General features: G+C 40.1%; 1 protein-coding gene across 5 annotated transcripts in view; it reads left to right on the top strand.

The window, feature by feature from the left end:
• FBXL17 (F-box and leucine rich repeat protein 17) overlaps positions 1-20,369 on the top strand; it is a 511,156-nt gene that overhangs the window by 340,489 nt on the left and 150,298 nt on the right. The window contains exon 8 of one of the 5 annotated variants that reach the window (XM_069592652.1): positions 13,198-13,882. The exons of the other annotated variants lie outside the window; for them this stretch is intronic. Within the exon in view, the coding sequence (XP_069448753.1) occupies positions 13,198-13,223 (26 nt within the window). The 3' untranslated portion in view covers positions 13,224-13,882. Of the gene's footprint in view, positions 1-13,197; positions 13,883-20,369 lie in introns of those variants that run through there. 5 annotated transcript variants of the gene reach the window in all.

The raw sequence follows: 20,369 nt of genomic DNA, 5'->3' as shown, positions 1-20,369 counted from the left end.
ATTAAAAGAAGCACTTCTTAATACATTTCTTTTAAGAAAAGTCTTCCATAACCAATTCAAGGGCCAACTCTAGCTTTGTATGTAATAGAGTTTTTTTAATTAACAAATCTTCTAACTTACATTTAAAAGACAAATGGACCAATTTCTGTGCTTGCCCTGAACTTTCTTATACCTCCAAATACACTAATGTTGTTGCTTCAATTAATTTATTAATTTTTATAGCCAAATACTTAATTCCATATACAACTTAATTGTTAACTGAAATATTTACTTTCCCACTTTCCTTTTCTCAGTTACTTATTAGCATTTTTAAAATAGAAAGCTTGATTTTAATTTTAATTAACTTTTAACATTAATCTCATGAAGGAGTTCTGTTATAGATAAAAGAAATTTGTCCCAAATCACATAAAAAGTCATTTTTTCAGAGTGCCTACTTTAGTACCCTTAGTACCCTTCAATATTCAGACTAAGCATTTATTTTCCTTGAACTGTGCTGTAATATGGTCATTGTTGATTATTATCAGTATTATATCAGCAATTAGTAAATCTAAAGGGGACTGCAATAAACACCAAGATAACTGCTATAATACTAGATTTCTTATTTCCCACACACACACACAAAAAAACAGTTTCCTAATGTTTAAGACTTATTGAAACCAGATGTCTTAAGTGGTAGTGAGCTCTTTCTTAAAGAGTTATTCAAACTGAGATAATCTCTTGAAAAGAAGATGGAAGGTTGGAAGCACTGGAGTAAGGAGTTGACCGACATAATATCTAAATTTCTTTCTAATCCTGGGATGTGTTCTGGGCTGGCTCCATTTCTGTTTCATTCAGCAGATGTGTACTGGCTGTGTGCTGGCTGGGCGCTGTGGAGTATACAGAGATGAGTGAGAAGTATATACTCTTAACATAGGGAAAGCAGATAAAAGCAGTGAGAATGTTTCGAGCAACATGATGGGGTCAAATTTTTAAAAAAGGCCCTATGAGACGTAGGGACTCAGGAGGACAGGGCCATAAGCGAATGAAGTCTTCGCTGGAGGAGGCGCGGTGGGCGGAGAGGAGAAGGGAGGGCGTTTGAGGTGGTGCAGTCTAGGGAAGGCTCGGAGCGCGAGCAGGTGTTGGAATGGGTGCGTTTGCATGCGTTGGTTAATCTAAAGAAAGAGCAGAAATCATCCAAAGTGATTACGTGCACACACGGGCAAATTTTGAAGAAACCTTATGAAAATATTCTAGTTGAAAATTCAGAGTAAGTTCCAGCTTTCATTTCGACTTTTCCTGTCTTAGTCACCATTCCCATGGTAACAACTTCTCTTAACATCTATAAAAGGGAACACTACTCTGGGTTCTAACTACTAATCAAGTACCCAGCTCAAATGAAAGAATGTGAAATGTTAATTTTCATAACAATAGAATAGCTAACATTTATTGGATGTTTTCATTCATTTAATCACGTGTATTCATTTAATTCCCTTAGCACCCTGTTTTAGATATGGACTGTTAGTATTCCAGCTAACAGATGTGGAAACTCAGGTTCACATAGTTTGTGAGTAACTATATGATATTATGTTGTTGTTCAGCCACTAAGTCATGTCTGACTCTGCGACCCCATGGACTGCAGCACTTCAGGCTTCCCTGTTCTTCACTATCTCCCGGAGTTTGCTCAGATTCATGTCCATTGAGTTGGTGATGCCATCCACCCATTTCATCCTATGTCATCTCCTCCTCCTGCCTCCAATCTTTCCCAGCATCAGGGTCTTTTCCATTGAGTCAGTTCTTCCCATCACATGGCCAAAGTATTGGAGTCTCAGCTTCAACATCAGTCCTTGCAATGAATATTCAGGACTGATTTCCTTTAGGATGGATTGGTTGGATCTCCTTGCAGTCTAAGGGACTCTCAAGAGTCTTCTGCCGCACCACAGTTCAAAAGTATCAATTCTTTGGCACTCAGCCTGGATTCAATAATAAATCAGTCTCTTGGATAACCACTCATAGGTCAGTGATGTGCTTAGGAGTATTTATTACTAGAAAGCTTTGTTGGATTGTCCCAGTTGTCAGAGCTTAAATGATGTAACTGAAATTCATGATACTCTGTTTTGTCCATCTTTGTATTAAAAAAAAAGTATCACAAAGCAACTACTCCATGAGCTTTAATTATATAGTTATAGAACTTAATAGGTTTACCGTGCTTATTCACTGTAACTTTGTTGTGCTGACACCAAGCATTAGCTGCATTCTATGGTGAAACATTCCTGTGCCAGGAGGTAGAGATTCTCATTGATACTCAGGATGTATTCATATATTCAACAAATGTTTCTTAACTTCAAAGTTGTATATAATTCTTCAGGAGTTAAATTTTTTCTTGCACTCTTTCTAAATTTTTATCAAAAGTTTATGAAGGAAGCATAAATATTATTACTCTTTTTTAATGGATGAGGAAATCGAGCCCATATAGGTTTTCATTAATTAGTGACACTGGAACTATCATCTCCCTCTAAATCATTTACTGGATTATGTGCAGATGACTTATTACATTTCCCAGCTTTTCTTATAGAAATGATTTCTTCATTTAAATGATCCTTTAAAAGCAGTTCAGCTAACATTAAGAGACGTGGCTTCCCAGCAGTGCTTCAAAGTCCAGGTATTTCTAGAGACACACAGTTCTGTGCCGTTCCCTGAAGCATCAGCAGTCGCCCTCTTCTCTGGGTTCTTTCTTGAGCCCGAGCTCAGAAGTTCCCGGGACCTCAGTGTCCTCGCCTGAGTCGGCGCCTCTCGGTCCTCTTCTGTTAGGAGTGCCGCTCCCAGGAATGTCCTCTGAGGAGTGAAAATGGAGCCTCTTCAGTGTGGCTCTGCTGTCTGCCTCCTTGATGCTCTTCAGCATCAGTCCAGTTCAGTCGCAGTCGTGTCCGACTCTTTGTGACCCCATGGACTGCAGCACGCCAGGCCTCCCTGTCCATCACCAACTCCCGGTGTTTGCTCAAACGCATGCCCATGGAGTCGGTGATGCCATCCAGCCATCTCATCCTCTGGCGTCCCCTTCTCCTCGCGCCTTCAGCCTTTCCCAGCATCAGGGTCTCTAGCATCAGTGCTCTCATCTGCTGAGATAGTTCACGGCGAGCAGGAGACGGGCTAAAGCTCAGGGCTCCACCTCTCCCTCCTGCAGCGGTGAACTGGGTCTGCGAGGGCCCTCTTAGGGTCTCCCCTTCCCTTTCACATAATCTAAGACATTTCACCCTCCCCAGCTGCGTTTTTGACTAAATCTCCTTCCCTCTTCCCCGGTTAATTAGCCTATGTAAGACACTTGGCATCTGATATTTATTTGGAAAAAATAAAGTGAAACGAAAACTTCTGCCAATTTTCCCACTAGAAAATGATAGTAACACTTGTAGCAAAATAGAAATTAAACATTAAACTAATTGATTTTACTGTTTGTCCTTCACTAATTAGGCTCACCTTGTTACACCCACGGACACTGGTAGGATTAAGCCTTACCAGGTCTTCCTCATTTATTAGCAAGATTTCCTTATATTGAGAGCAACTTTCCTTTATTAACTTCTTGGTTTACTTGAGTTCAATTTATATAGGAAAGGACGGAATAATACAGGATTTTTTTCTCTCTATGTACCATTTTCCAAAATGCTGATTTGGTTTCCAGTATTCTCCAAGGTGACCAGTGAGCAGTTGCTCCTTTTGTGTAGGTGTCATTATAATCTCAACAGCCCCTTGCAGTTATTGTTTTAATTGTTTCTCAGATTGTCCTTTTGGCAGTAGACGCTTCTTCGGGTTGATTCCCCTGTCCTTTTGACACTGACCCATTATGTCAAGATGTGCCGGGCTCATCTTGTGCATTTCACGCTGGAGACATGGCATCACTCGTTTTTCTGAAGAACTTTGGTCATTTGAATGAACTGGGCTTTGTAAAGAAACTTATCTCCTACGTCTGTGCTGCTCTCTGAGTCTTATATCGCTGTATTGTCTGCCTTTCACTCCTCCAGCCTGAAACCTATTTTAGTTCCCATCACAAGTCCAACCTTTCCATTATAAACGCAGCAAGTTCAGCCCCCCTGGGTTTTAGAGAATCCTCATTTAGGGATTCTCAACACACTAGAAACTTCTAGTTCCGTACACAGGAAGACCTCGTTTTATTTTGCTTAGTTTTATTGCAAGTTATAGACACTGCAGTTTTTACTCATGGGAGGTTTTGTGGCAACCCTCTGGAGAGCAAGTCTGTGGGTGCCATTCCTCCAGCAGCATCTGCTCGTTTCGTGTCTCTGTGTCACATTTTGGTAATTCTCAGAATGTTTCAAGCTTTTCCTTTCTTACTGTATTTCTTTGTGATCTGTAATTAGTAGTCTTGATGTTACTACTGTGACATACTGAAAGCTCAGACGATAGTACTTTTTAGCAAAAAGTAATCAAAATATTATGTACATTCTTTAAAAAAAAAAACCATAATGCTATCATGCACATAATAGGCTACAGTGTAGTGTAAGCATAACTTTTATATGCACTGGGAGACCGAAAAGCTCCGTGTGGCTCACTTTCTTGTCACTTCACTGTGGTGGTCTGGAACCCACCCTGCAGCAGCTTCCAGGTATCCCTGTATCCAGCACTCCCCTAATTCTACCTTACTTTCTGCTTTTGGAGAAATTAGGAGTGGAACTTGGGAAAGAGAAGTATTTTTATATTTTAGCTGCCCCATGAATTCTCTGGGAATTTCCTTCCGATTTTGTCTCAGATGTTCTGCATTTAAGTGCTAAAATATGACCTCTTGGACCCATTTGGAAATAAGTAGAAAAAGTGTTCAAACTGTAAGGTGTGACATCATCTCATTTCAGGGCTTTTAAACTCCCTTGTTCTACAGTGAGAAATACATTTTGCCTTTAAAGTGCTTGTTGGGTGTTCACTAAAGTGATCGCATCACTGACTAGAGTGACTAGCAATTTGAAAACCACTGCTCTTGTTCACCTCTTTCCAAGGATAGATACGAGCTAGATCTGTCAGTCAGCGGCCCGCTTGAGTAGAAAGCTGCTGGATTTCCGTGGCACATGGTGGACGCTGTTCTTGAGATGGATGGTGCCAACCTTCTCAAGCTCTTCAAACCCCATGTATTGATCTTATTATCCATGAATAAGTGTTAATATTGCTTTCCTCTCATATTTTTGGGAGTCAGAGAATCAAACAGATTCTCTTTATGATTTTACTTAGAATAGATATTAAATGGAAGTTTGAGGCAGAAAGGTAGTTTGGTTAATTTAATTTCCTAATTAAGTCAAACTTACTTTTATCAATAACTTAAATATTAAACTGTTCATTTAAACTCTTATCCTAAATCATTCTCTTGGCTTTTTAAGACTCAGTCAATTAGAATTTACCTGTCAAATGTATTCCTTTTCTTGGGTTTATCTGCATGACATTAAATAAATAGTTTGAACTTTTCAACTTTTTGCACAATTGTGCTGAATGTGACGTGGCTGATCCAGCCTGTGCGCCTCTGTGTGCAGTGCGTGCCGAATGCCTGAAAGCAACTTGTCTTTCATGGAGAATCACTGCGTGTGGGCACAGAAAAGGAGATTTTAAAAATTAAACATCAGGAGTAAACAAAAAAGAATTGTCTTCAAGGAGTTATGGACATTGCTATTATGGTTCTTTTCTATTTCTATGATGGCTCTTTAGAATGAACTACCTTCATACTGATATCATGTAAATTTTGCCTGCCTAAATACTTTTATATAATAAATAATTCTTAGAAGCAGAAAAAAAAGGATATAGAAAACTCGCTAAGTACTCTTTGATTGATACTTGTAATATATTTTTAATCATCTCTCTTTCTTGGGTTAAATTTCCAATTTTTTTTCTTCCTACTCTCTCTTTCCTCACATATGGCTCTAGGAGCTTCTCCAAGAAAGCAGTTTTGCTTTGAAGATATTTCGTTTCCTCTCACGAAGGATTCTTCTGTTCTTTTAGATTTGAAATCACAGTAATGCCCTCAAAGACCCAGCCCCTTCCTGCCCTCTGTTAGTAAATCTTTCCCAAGTCAGCCTTGGAACGTCCAATTTGGAGATTTCAAGTCCAGAGATGCTTCTCTGGGGTACTGAGGATGGGACAGACATGCAGAGAGCTGCTCATGACCCAGAGGAAGCCATCTAGAATGACCCTTTCTGAAACTCCTTGAGGAGGAGGGTTACATTTGAAATTTTAAATCATTTATGCCCTATAACCAAAAGCTTCTTCTAACTGAATGAGGAGACTGTGTGTTAAGTTGCTTCAGCCTGGTCTGACTCTCTGCGACCCCATGGACTGTAGCCGACCAGGCTCCTCTGTCCACAGGATTCTCCAGGCAAGAGTACTGGGGTGGGCTGCCATTTCCTTCTCCAGGGGATCTTCCCGACCCTGGGATCGAACCCGGGTCTTTTACGTCTCCAGCATTAGCAGGTGGGTTCTTTACCACTAGCACCACCTGGGAAGCCAGTCTCCCCTATTGATGATTTCATTTACCCACAGTCAACTGTGGTCCAAAAATATTAAGTAGAAAATTCCGGAAATAAGCAATTCATAAGTTTCACATCGTGTGCCTTTCTGAGCAGCGTGCTGAACCCTTGTGCCGTGCGCACCATCCCGCCTGGAGGGTGAATTCCTCCTGTGCCCGTGAGTCCCGGCTGCTGGCTCCGCCTGTCCCCGAGTAGTCCTTGCAGTTCCCAGGTTGATCGTTGCAGTGGCACGGTGCTTGTGTTCCTGTGGCCCTTATTTTACTTAATAAGGGTCCCAAAGGTGCAAGAATAGTGATGCTGACAGTTTGGATATTCTCTCACTTTGCCTAACTTATAAGTTAAGCTTTATCATAGGCATGTGTGTATGGGAAAAAGCATGGTATACATAGGGTTCAGTGCTATCCAAGTTTTAGGCATCTTCTGGGGGTCTTGGAAAGTATCCCCCACAGATAAAGAGGGGCTACTGTTTTATATGTGTGTGTGTGTGTGTGTGTGTGTGTGTGTTGATAATAATATACATATTAAATAGCATATATATGAAATACATGATATATATATATCATAATAAATAAGACTCAAGCCAATTTTCAACAGCAATAAGGAACTTAACATTTCAGCTCTACAAAATAAATGAAGAGTTTGAAATTCAATCAGTCCTATTTTATGTTGAGGCAAATGTACTTGGCTTTTTATGAGAATCATACCTTCTGCTCTGGTTTACATAAGAAGTTGGGTGAAATCCTCTAAAGCATTCGTTTTCAACTTTGCCATTACAGCACACCTTGCAGTCAAGGTTTGCAAACCATTTTCTTTGTAAAAATTTCTAAATTAGACTAGATTCGGTAGGATTTCTTACTTTCACGCACTTGGATTTTGATAATGCTTTCTTGAGTGGCAGAGAGCGAGATGAATTTAGCAGGCATGCTGAAATTTGCACGTAATCTGTGGCTTCTTTGTTGTCAGAGGTTTCAGTGTGGTGCCTATCAGGATACCGTTATTCATCATTTACTTGCGTATAAATTGTTTTATAGGGAAGGCCAGTCCTTTACTCCATAAATGCATATCCCCCTAAAGTGTATGTCATGATCTTTTGCTTCCACACTGCTTTGGGGTTAGAGCAGATTCAGGGAGTGCACACGAGTGTGTGCTGCACGTGTGCTTATCACCACCACATTCGTCAGTCTGTGGAAGAAAACACTGGTTGTAGCACTGGGGGCCCTGAGGACAGACGGGGCACCAAACCCAGCAGAGGCCTGAAGAAAGGTCCCCCCACACACAGTTACACAGAAAGGCAGATCTCGCAAACAGCCTTCCAGTAATTACGCTGCTTTGCTCACAGCACACACTTCATCTTTTTGTTAAAGAGAATGTGGATTTGAAACCTATTCTATTCTCTGGATTTATGAAAAAAATGGAATTTTTAACTTTTTATTAAAAAAATTTTTATTTTTAATAGCCTACATAGCACATACTTTTAAATTAGTTATTTTAAGATAACATTTAAATTAGACACCTACTGTAATTTCTTAAGATTTCCTGATATATCTCAAGGCTCTTTAAAACCTGTTTTACATGCAGTGGGCTCTACAAATATTTACCTCTTTTTTGTCAACTTCAGGAAACCAGTTGAAAATTTTTAGAATTAGACTTTGGAGCTGTGTAGTGTATTTTCAGACTATTACAAATCTATCTAAATCTACAACCTGCTAGGCAAGATCGAATCCCTTCCAGCTTGTGATTGTAATATATGATTTGTGCGGCCTTGAGCCTCTCACAAACGCGTTTAGCGTTTTCTGAACTGAGCTTCTGTTCTGTGCCGGCCAGGTCTCTAACTGTGTGCGTTCCGTCCACTGGTTGCCCGACTGAGAGCTAAATTATTCTTGCCAACACATCCTCAGCTCCCCACCACTACAGAGAAGATGGACTCCGGGGCCAAAATTGGACCCTCACTAACACGCTTGCTTCTGCCACTAGTCATCCTTACGCAGTGAACGAAAATCCAGTGACCTATATTCTTCCATTTAAATCTTTAAAAATTTAAATTAAAACTTTGTCAACAGTAATTCTAACCATACTAAGGCAAAAAGAGCGTTCCCTACAATCTGGCAGCACTGAATGTAATTCATAACTATCAAAAATCCGTTTTCTCTGCATAACTTTTAAGAACGCTCCTGATGTCTTGAAAATTCCATGCAATTTTCTTTAAAAGTTGGTTTGGAATGCCACTGTGCATCTTGAAGCCCACATACAGTGAGTTAAATTACAGCAATAGCATGTTTCTCAAGCGCCATATAGTTGCAGATCCTTTATCCCAAAGTACCTAGTAAAGGATTTTCTCCTTGAACAGTGAAGGAAGTGGAACTTCGGGGTTGTTTCAATTTAACACATGATGTGCTTGCAGGCTTAGAGATGTGTTTTGCCTTTCCTCCTTTCTCTTCTTTATTCATTCCTGCTTCTTGTAAAAGGAATTAAGTGTGTAATGCTGATTATAAAGCTGGGTCCTCATCATCACTGTTCTCAAAGCCTCATTCCCCCACATGGCTCATGAGAGTCCTTACTCTTCAGAGGGTTAATCTAAAGGCAGAGTGGAAGGCTGCCCCTGCTGGTCTTCTCTGTCTCAAATGGTGTCACTATTCACTTGGTTGCACTCCAGTATTCTTACCTGGGAAATCCCATAGACAGAGGAGCCTGGTGGGTTACAGTCCATGGGGTCACAAAGAGTCGGACATGACTTAGCTGCTGAGCAACAACAGTTTACTTAGTTACTCCAGCCAAAACTTAAATGCCCCTGATGCCTCGCTTTCCCTCATACCTTTCATCAGTATCCGCTAACAAGCCAGGTCAGCTCTGCCCTCGAAATGTACCTGAGTGTCGCCACTGGTTGCGCCCTAGCCACGGAGTTGGATTCTTTGTCTCCCTCTTACCTTGTGGTCTATCACAGGGCAGCCACATGAACCTCCTAAAATAACAGGAATGAATGAAGATGTTATTAAAGTTAATTTGTTCATGACTTCAGCAGGATTGCTGTTTACCCTGGGTTACATACGGGCTTAAAACCAAAAGAAATACTAAAAGTTAAGCATTTAGCTGCCTTGCCTACCACGAGGTCGTATTGTCCTTGCATGCTGAGTCACTCCAGTCGTTTCTGACTCTTTGCGACCCTGTGGACTGCAGCCCAGCAGGCTCCTCTGTCCGTGGAATTCTCCGGGCTAGAATATTGGGGTGGGTTGCCATGCCCTCCTCCAGGGGCTCTTCCCGAGCTGGGGACTGAAACTGCATCTCTCGCGTCTGCTGCACTGTAGGTAGATTATCTACTGCTGAGCCACCAGGGAAGCCCTGAGGTCATACCAGGTTCAGCTCAACACTGAGACGTTTAGCTCTTACAGGATGCACTTGACTCAGTCTAACTCGGAAGGGCAAAGGGTGGGAACCTCCGCTTGCCACAGGGCGGTGATGGGCGGCCCTCTTCTGTAGGAGGCCCTGTGGCAGCCCAAGCCACAGCTCAGCCAGCAGCAGTCAGGAGACATCTTTCACCACCAGAGGAAGGCTCAAGTACAAGGAGGTGAGATCCACATGGAACGGGTGTGGGCACTGCCCTGGCTTAGAGGCGTCAGCCCCTGGGAGCTGGTAACTTTTAAAGCGGTCAGTCGGCATAGCATCTAGTATCCCTAGAAGTTACACGTCCGGTTGTAAGAACGAGTGTACTCAGGGAGTCTAAGCATTACGGTCCTCACCAGCTTGTTTACAGTTCTCTTAGACCAGACAGATGCTATCTACCAATAGGGACTCATTGATACTTTAAGCAGTGGTGCATGTGCCGTTTTTGGAGAACACATCTAGGAAGTTAACCAAAGGTCAAGTTTTCATTCAGAAAAGGAGGTTTTCGCTTGTTTATAGTTTGGTTTTGATTTTATTCTGGGACATAGGAAAGCCAACCTTAAGAGAGCTAATCCCAAGAAACTTTTGTGCTTTCATCGAAAGAGGTGGAAAGAAATACATTGTTAATTTACTCAAATATTTAAATTCAGATTTCTTAAATTCTACTTTTGTTATTATAATAATAATTAAAATTTGTAAGATGAAATCATTTAATTAGAAATTATTTCCATTTTAGAGACTTGGTTTTCACTTGTCATGCTTTCATTAAAAACATAAAAACATCCATACATACCATCCTTATTGCTGTTTGGGGTTTTCTTTTCTCTTTTTGGATCATAGTAAATAGTTACTAGCTATAATAAAATATATATTTTTATATATATAATACATATGTATTTGAATATATAGTATATATGAATATATACATTATATTTTATATGAATATATAATATATATGAATATATACATTATACATGAATATAATATATTCATAATATATTTATATATAATAAGTATATTACATACATTATATATATAATAGTATATAAGAATATGGCAAAGCTAACAAAGTCTGCTGCGTATGCCGTGGACCTTGCTGCTACTTCTCTGCTACTGTATATGAAGAGACGCTTCCTTCTTTCTACTCTTAGGTTATTTAGGGCGGTGAGGACAGCATTCAAATGTTAGTTGCTTTGAGGTTTCATTCTTTGCAGATCAGCTTACGGGCATCAGCTATTTCATAGTTCCATGTTTCCATGGTAAATGTAAGTGAGCACAGATGTTTTTGATTACCCATCACCTATAACTCTTTTGCGATTCAAGGGCTTAGGTTATATTCCACCTACTCAATTATGTTATCCACTAGCCAAATGCTTTAAAATAATTTACTATATTTTTTTCTACAACAAACTCATTTTTGTGAGATCTTTCTAAATGGATATTGTCTTTGTTCATGGAAAATTTCAAGAACATAAGTTTGATTTAAATGCTTTTAACCAGTCACTTATCATTAATGCACTGAATCATCATGGAGACGCTGAAAGCAATTTAAAGTTCTGCTATTGGATACCCTCTAGTGAGACTTTATTGTCTTGAGATTCCGGCTTATTTATCTAAATAGAAAGTTGAAGATAGAGTCTTTATTCAGTGTATGGATTACATTAGTATAGGATGTTACAAAATTTACTTTTCCATCAAGCACATGTATTAAATTTTAGCAGTAATCACATATCCATTGTCATTTCTGAAATATGTTATTGTGCTTCTGAGTGTGTCAAAAGAGACTTGATTTTTCCTGGTAGTCTCTCTGGGGAAAAGCCATCAAACAGAAAGATAATGAACTATAGGTGTAGTTAGAATCCTGCCCTTTACAATGTGTCTAGAAGGGAAGAGTCCTCACGTCCTCCCCACACACTCTCCGTCACCAAGAGGCACCACCCTGCTTCTTTCTGTGTCCACCCTGGTCTGGGGAAGCCTCAGCAGTAAAAGAAGCTTCTGGTTAAACCAGAAGTTGGCCTCCTCTTCACGGTTGCCATAGTGATGTTGTTATTGTTATTATCCCCACACACATACCCGGTGATCATAAAGCAGCTTCCGTTTATAGAGTATACTGGCCACAAATCTGGGCGGGAAGGCGCATCATCCCCGTTTTATAGATAAGGAAACTAAGACCCAGGAAAGTTCTGTAACTTTTCCAAGGCTGTTGAGCTAGAAGGCGAATCTAAATCTATCTGGACCTGAATTTCATCCACATTCTATTACGTGATTTCCTGTTTTCCGCCTACCTATTCTTGCCTTTCATTATCTCCTTCCTCTACATCGTGACACTGCATTTTCACTTGTTCCCTCACTCTGACTGTGGCACATGAATGTGTCTCTGCTTCAGACTGTTGAGTAGTGTGTGCTCAAGCACCAAAACACGTGAGTATTCGCTTCCTCACTAGTCAACCAACAAGTGTTTACTGAGTATGTTATGTGTAAAGTATTCTACAGGATAGGTTAGTTAGCATGACGTTTGAGAGGGACCTGCCTTCTCTTGCTTATGTTCTCCTTGAAAACAAGGAATGCCTTAGAAATGTAAGAGTGAGGGAAAAATTAAAAAAAAAAAAAAGACCTAAGGAGTTGGAAGTAGTTGATTTCAGGAAGTAGGGTTTGGAACTAACACACACGTGCAGCACGAGACAGCGTGTCATAGCATCTAACTGTTTCTTGTAACAGTAAATGTGTATTGTTCTGACAGAACTGACCCCAACAGTGAACAAATTTCAAACAGAAAAGCATTCCAGGCTGTGGTGGGACAGGAGGGGTATAGAAAAGTGCTAGACGTTTTGGAAACATGAGAGCCTTGTGTGGCTCTAGATGGTAATGAGAAAACCACAGTTGTTGCCGCCGGTATATTTACTGAATGCCTTGTTCGTGTCCGTCACTGCACTAGACTCTGGGGCCACGAAGGTAAATGTCAGTGTCCTCCTCTTCGTCCTAGGAAGTGGTCTTGGGTGGGCCGTGAGATGTGCACCCTGGAGGGTGGTGGGTGGCGTGGATGACGGCATCTAGGCAGCAGATGCCTGGAGGTCCCCAGGGTCGCACTGAAGCAGCTCGGCGCGGCTGGGAGGGAGGCGGCCCGCAGAGCGAGGCGCAGGCTCGCTGGGATTGGCCAGGCCGGGCATTTGCCCACGGTGGACAGTTCTGAGATGAGAGGGGGGACTTAGTTCGCAGGGAGATGGTAGCGAGCCTTAATGCTAGAATCTAGACTGTATGCTACCAATGGTGGGAGTTGTTGGAGGGTGTTTGAGGAGGGAAGTGACAAAATCTAATTTATCTTCCAAAACAGAACTCTTGCTGCGGTGTGCAGGATGAGTTGCACTGAGAACACGTCAGTGAGGAGACTGATAACAAGACAGATGCCGGAGGAGTTCAGGAAACAAACGGCACACCTCAGTTTTCACAGGGTTTTTGTCTCTGACATTCTGACCTCAAAAATTATACACACACGTATATATATAAGCTCCATATTCCAGTGACATCTGTATCGTTTAGAATTTATATTTACATATTAGAATTTATATGTATAATATGTACTTAGAATTAAGTTCTTTCAATCTCCGCTCTGTAGATCATAATCCTAAAGAGCAAAAATGCTCCAGGGACCAGTGTAACACGCTGAATACTGTGCAAAATCACATCAGCATCTGTGACTCAAGGAACAGTTAGCAAATGGAATTCTTAATGAAGTTCAGGCCCTTTTGTTTGAGTCAGAGAGAATATTTTTCATGTATTGTCACTCGCCTGAATTTCAAGTATCTTTGATTCTCATTCTAGGCCAGTACTGTCCAATACAAAATGTAATGAAAGCCACAAATGTGAGCTACATGTGTAATTTAAAGTTTTCCAGTAGAGTATTGAAAGAAGTGAAAAGGAACTGGTGGAATTCCTTTTAATAATATGCTATATTTAATAAAAATGTATCTAAAATATTATCACTGCATCATGTAATCAATTAAAAGTATTACTGCTGAGATGTTTTACATTCTTTTTACATTCCTTTTTTATCTGAAATCTTTGAAATCTGGTGTCTGTTTTCCCTTTAAGCATGTCTCAGTTTATACTCTGCATGTTTCAAGTACTCAGTAGCTAGCTATGTGCACTAATTTCTGTAGTGGCTACAGTACTGGAGAGTGCTGCTTGAGATTAACCATCTTTAATGTAAACCTCCATTTCTGAATTCATTCTGAATCTGTGAAATATGAGAAAAATGGATGTCAGTTTGACTACTGTTTTCTTTTCTTTCTGGCAAAGACGCCATCAGTCACTGAAAGTGGATTTTATTTATTCTATTGCCTCAGTGACTCAGGATGTTAATTCATCCATCTAGTGAACAGGCCTCACATTTACCTCCTTCTTCATCTTTCTGAGGCTTTTTCTTTCTTTTTATAATCTCATCCTTTGTTCTCAGCTGTAGTTTCATTTATAAATAAAGCAGACTATTCATCTGACATCTTGGAAGACAGGAACAAATCAGGCAGAAATAAAAAAAAGGAAACCATTTCCTTCATAACTCCTTGCTCTCTTGTAATGAAACCTGTATCATTTGATATAATAATCAATTCTTGAAATTGTTTTCAAGGTGCCATCTCCTTAACATTCTTGGGTAATGAATAGCAAGAAGCGTTGCTCTCTCATTAGGGTGCCTGGAGGGGTCCCAGAGGCCCTGGAATGTATGCCCTGTAGAGGACATCCTCTGATTTGTGGGCTGTGCTTTTTGATGAACCCTTGGAAATGATGTGCTGTCAGTGGAATACCAGAGTTCAGCATTTTAATATTACATATAAGTTGGGAGGGGCAGAAACTAGCTCTGAGTATTTTGTTAGTAATTTAACACATGCTGGAGCCCTTAGTCTTCACATAATAGACCTTCAGTATCTGTATTATTATTGTTGTACTGATAAGGAAATCTACTTAGGATATTTGCAAATGTTGCCTGAGGATATAAATTAATGGTAGAGAAAGGATTTAAACCCACATGTCTCTGACCCCAAATCTGGCGTTCTTTCCACTGACGTATGCTGCCTGCTTGGATATGTTCTTTCCCCTGAACACGCTGTGTCATGAGTGTTGAGTAGACCGTGGTACAGTGGACCCCGGGGACAGTCTCTAGTTCCTGTCTTGCCACTTACAGTGTGTACGAACACGTGCGAATTCTTTGTCTTTCTTCTAACATTTGTATCTACATCTGTCTCAGGTAATGTGCTAGGAGTCGTGAAATTAGTAATGCGGTCCATTTTCTAGGAGTGGGATCGTGGTGAAATATAATGCTGTCTGTCTTCTCGAATCACCATCTGCTTGAAGGCAGAGGCTTTAATACATTGGAGTCAAGCAGGCCCGGATGCAGAACCCAACCTTGCCTCTTAATATCCGTGTGAAGACAAGTAGATTAGTCTCCCTGAGACCCCATGTCTTGTCTGTGAATTGGACTTTGCAAAGATTCGAAGAGAAAATGTAGTGGATGGAATTTGGCCTTCCTTTACTTTCCCCATTAGAAAAAAATGGGAGTCTCATTCATAAAACACCGCTTACACAGGAGTTAAGCTGTGTCAGAGGAATTCAGAGAAGGAAAAACGTAATTGAACACTGGACTGTGATCAGGGAAAATTGCAGAGAGGATGAAGATTACAGACCAGTGGAAGAGGACGGCAAGAAAGATTTGGACGGGAGCAGTAGGCAACAGAGTAAGCAGGGTCCTGTGAACAAAGGCGGGGCCAGGCACAGCAGACAGGAGAGCTTTCAGAGGGTGAGGCTGGGGGCCTTTGACCGTGGTTCAGGTTGCTGAGCTTTGGTCATAAGCTAACCATGAAATTAAGTAGCTTCTTCTGAGGGTCTAACAGTCGCTGAAAGAATAAATCTATTTTGGTGGGCTGTCTCTTCCGGACTCAGCTAGCCACCCTGCACTTCATCAGCCACAGATTTCAACTTTGGACTCCTCTACTGCCTGCATTTTTCCATGTCTGCATTTTTTTCATTTTTCTTGTTCCATGTCTAGAACTTTCACCTTCTTTTAGAATAGCAGTTTTATGCTTTTTACTAGTTTTCACAAAACTAAGTTAAATGCTCATTGATTTAATGCTATTTATTTAATTCATTTAATATTATTTATTTTTATTTGATAATATTATTAAATCAAACTTTAGAGACTACTTGAATTTCTTACATCTCATATTATTTTTCAAATATAATTTAAAGATCTTGAATAATTTATAAACCCTGTGGAAATTTGAGATCATTAGGCTTTTGGTTACATTGATACAAACAAGTACAAACTCTTAATGGACAAATGATTTTTTCCCTTAAAGTGAAGGGAAGTTTTGTAGTGTCTAAAATAAGGCCTGCTGGAACTGATGAGGAATATATCCCTGTTTTTTGGTTATTCGAGTTCACCTGATATAGTGTAAATATCCTATACTAAAGAATTTATTTGGCCATCTTTACTCTTTAATGGAGGCTTACATCACATTCAGAATTATTCATAGTACCTCAAAGGTGCATGTATTTTAAATAAACCAGGTTAAATACGAAATAATTGGCCTTGGACACCACTGAATTAGAAGAACCACTTCTATATGTCTCATACACATGTATGTTAAAGTATTTACTAATAAATAAAATTCAGAACTAGCAGATGCTGCAGCTGATGTAGTATGAAAATGGTCTAACACCATTTTAATTCATTTTCTGTTTTTTGAGAAAAACTCTAAGTACATTATAAAGTGAACATATAAGTTTAGTGAATCTTCACGTCCAGATGCAGAAACAAAAATTTCAGTACCTCCAAATCCTCACCCCCACATTACCTTTTTCAATCATTACCCTTCCCCAAGGGTGATCAGTATCATTACTTCTGACAGCAGAGATTAATTTTTCCTGCTTTTCTACTTAAAAACCACTTTTCTTTAAACATATGTAACACTATAGAAATTTCTAAACGACCTTGTGGTATGCTTCTTGTCTTTTATGTTTATTTTTTTAAATATTCAATTTGAAATGCTGTCTTCAGTATGAAGATGAACGGTTCATAAATGAATTATCTGTGGCCTCAGAGGGAGGCAGGGAGGCTAACACAAGCATGAACACACACACACACACACACACACACACAAAGATTTTGCCCTACCACAGATTTTTCTGACATAAAAGCAATGCAATATTCAGAAAACACACTATTTCATTGATTTTTTTTGGGGGGGGGGTAACATTTGGAATTATTTGGCATCAAAATGAAAGATTTTCTTTTTAAAAACAATTTTTTTAAGTGATCTCATATCACTAGCCTTTATTGGAATTAATTCTGAAACCTCCTTGAAGAGTCAGAAAAATAATCTAGCTTTATGAATCAGTGTTTACTTATGATTCAGTGTTATTCTGTCTCTTCCAGACCTTCTTGGTTATTCACTTTTACCTTTAAAATTTATTTTAAAATATGTGGAATTAATCATAATGATGATTGTGGTGTAATTTTAACATAATTTTGAAAATCTCTGCTGGCTAATTCTTACCCTTCAGTCTCTGCACCATAGCCCTGACTGGGACACTGAAGGGGTCGTCACTTTTGAGCTGAAGGGCGTTAGTCTGAAGTGAGCCTGATCCAGGAGGGGGAGCTCTCTTCCAAAATTGGTTGGCTCTGGTATTACTGGATATAAATTTCAGTTCATTGCTACATTTTGTTTTTTGCCATAAGTTATCTATTCAGGATATGCTATGAGGAGTATGATTTAAAGGAAGATTCCTGAAGAACAACAATATACCCACTTTTTAAACATATGCATTATATAAAAGAAGATACTACCTATAAAAATGGAACTGCCTAGGAAAAATATGCGTTAGAATATGTATTAGATTAAATAAAGGAAAATATAAGAAATTTTCCTATTTAGAGGGCTTCCCACGTAGCTCAGACAGTAAAGCGTCTGCCTGCAATGCGGGAGACCTGGGTTCAATCCCTGGGCTGGGAAGTTCCCCTGGAGAAGGAAATGGCAACCCACTCCAGGATTCTTGCCTGGAGAATCCCATGAACGAGGTCTGGTGGGCTACAGTTCATGGGTCACAACAGTCGGACACGACTTAGTGCTATCCTTCTCTTCTTTCTTTCTTTTCCTATTTATTCAGGCCTCGACTTTTAGATGCATGGAAAACGTCTGCCCAGACTGCTTACTGCTCAGTCAGAGGAACGTAAAAGGAGAGGCTGCACTGGCATTGAACTCTCCTGATTATCAAAAACGTCAGAAAAGCCACGCGTGTTTAATAGCTTTGTTTAGAACATATTTGCAAATGGGAGTTTAGAAAAACCCTGCATCTCCAATTTCTTACCGGATGATCTATTTTGATAGAGCCACTGATCACGTCAGAAATACACATGGCTAAAGAATGATCACTCATCATTCTACCATGTCAGTCTAAGAAGCTTTTTGTCTAGGCAAGCTTATTAAAGCATTAAGACAGAAGAGAAAAAAGATTTTGAATGAAAAAAATATGAGTTATGCCTTGAAAAAGAAAACAGAATCATAGTAATCCAGGTGCTGGTTAATGGCTTGATGAAACGCCAGCACCCCCCTGCCCCACAGCGGCATGTCTTGTTGTTTAGCATTTGCTTTAAAACAATTCAGTCAGTGTGCCCGTCAGGGTGGGGGTAGTAGGCAGGGGTATACATGAGCCCAGTTTTGCCTGTGGGTTAGTCGTTGAAGCTGAAGTGATGGACACATGGAAGGTCATTATACTGGTGTGTGTTTGTTTTTTTTACTTTTGTATGTGTTGAAAATTTTCCATGATAAGAAAGTTTCAAAAATTTGTCCCCCAAACACTCTTAGAACTGACCTGAACAATTCTTCCTGTTTGCAAAATCTTCATAATGGCAAGATTTTTATCATTTAAAAAAAATGATAAAAATTGAAAGAGTCATAGTTTTGTTTATACATCTTTCTCAAGGTCAACAGTTTTTGGATTCTAGTTCCAGTCTCAAGGAGACAAAGTATTCTTGTCTGATGTACAAGAGGAGAAAATTTCACTGTGCTTTGTATTTAATACTATACTTTGCATGTTAGTGCAGGATATTAGTGCAAGATATATTAGTTTGATATATTTGCATAATGGGAAGTTAATTTCTTCCGAGTCGGACTAGATCTATCGATCATTAAACTACATAAAGAGAGAGGGTTTGTACTTCCTTCTAGCTCTTATTTGGAGAAGGCAGTGGCTCCCCACTCCAGGACTCTTGCGTGGAAAAGCCCATGGATGGAGGAGCCTGGGAGGCTGCAGTCCACGGGGTTGCAAAGAGTCAGACTGAACGACTTCACTTCGCTTCACTTCACTTCACATACCGCCTACATGGTTATATACCTGTCCCGACTTTATATTTTCAAAAGTCATTGTCCACATATATATATATACACCTGTCCCAATTTTGTATTTTCAGAAGTCATTGTCCACGTATATATATATATATACCTGTCCCAGTTTTATATTTTCAAAAGTCATTGTCCACGTATATATAACTTTTATTGCATTATTTCTTAGATGTAAACAGGTAAAGTCATGTTTCATTACTCCTTTCACTTCATTGGATAGAAGTTCTAATTTAGTTTTCATTTCATTAAGTACTGGGATGAAATCTCCCTCCCCTAAGCAATGGAATGATTTGCTTAGGTATGTTAACGTGTGTTTTATATAAGGTGCCCCTGAAAATGAATTATGTTGATGCCTCATTTTCCAAGCTGATGACAGGATATTGTAAAACAGCAGATAAACCATGCAAGGACAGGTTTTCTCCCAGCACAGGCAGTATCTAAATACCAGACTGAAAGAGATAAACTGGAAAGAGAGGCTTCGATCTGAAAGAGCAGCCTTCGGGTCCCTTCTGGGGAAGTGGATGAAGGTTACATAGCACATCAGTCATCCTGGAGTTCACTTTTACTTTTTTAGTGTTTAATCTTACCTGTTATTTGACTTCATTGCTGGTTGGAATGTAATAGGTTATGGTTGTGTCTTCCCTCGGCGCTTGGCTTATGCGGGGTAAGAGCAAGTGGCAGCTTCTGGTAATGACAGTGGCACGTGGTCTCTGCTTTGACGCACAGAAGTCGCACCCAGTTTTGTGATAATATGCCCAGCAGGAAATCGTCGGCCGAGGGCCCCTGGCACACAGCTCAGACTGTACCTCAAGACACTGGGGAGTGCTTTCTAAGACCCCAGTACCAGGCTCCACCTCAGACCTGTGAAACCAAGGTCTCTGTGGGAGCTGGGGACTCACAGATGACTCTAAAGATCAGACTGAGATGAGCACATCCAGTTCTGGTACTGCCTTCAAACATACGGAGTAGCTTTGCAGGGAGTGGGGAAACAGGCAAGTGCAAATTACCGTCCCTGTATCAGACCTACTAAAATTTGACTCTGCAGCAGTGTCGTGAGGGTGCAGGGGTGGTAGGCTGTGTAGCTTACCACCAGCCAGGTCTGTAGCTTTCT

The sequence above is a fragment of the Ovis canadensis genome, chromosome 5, assembly GCF_042477335.2.
Source record: "Ovis canadensis isolate MfBH-ARS-UI-01 breed Bighorn chromosome 5, ARS-UI_OviCan_v2, whole genome shotgun sequence".
Taxonomy (NCBI): Eukaryota; Metazoa; Chordata; class Mammalia; order Artiodactyla; family Bovidae; genus Ovis; species Ovis canadensis.
Note: the sequence above shows the minus strand (reverse complement) of the source record. Positions and strands in the feature narration are given on the sequence as shown.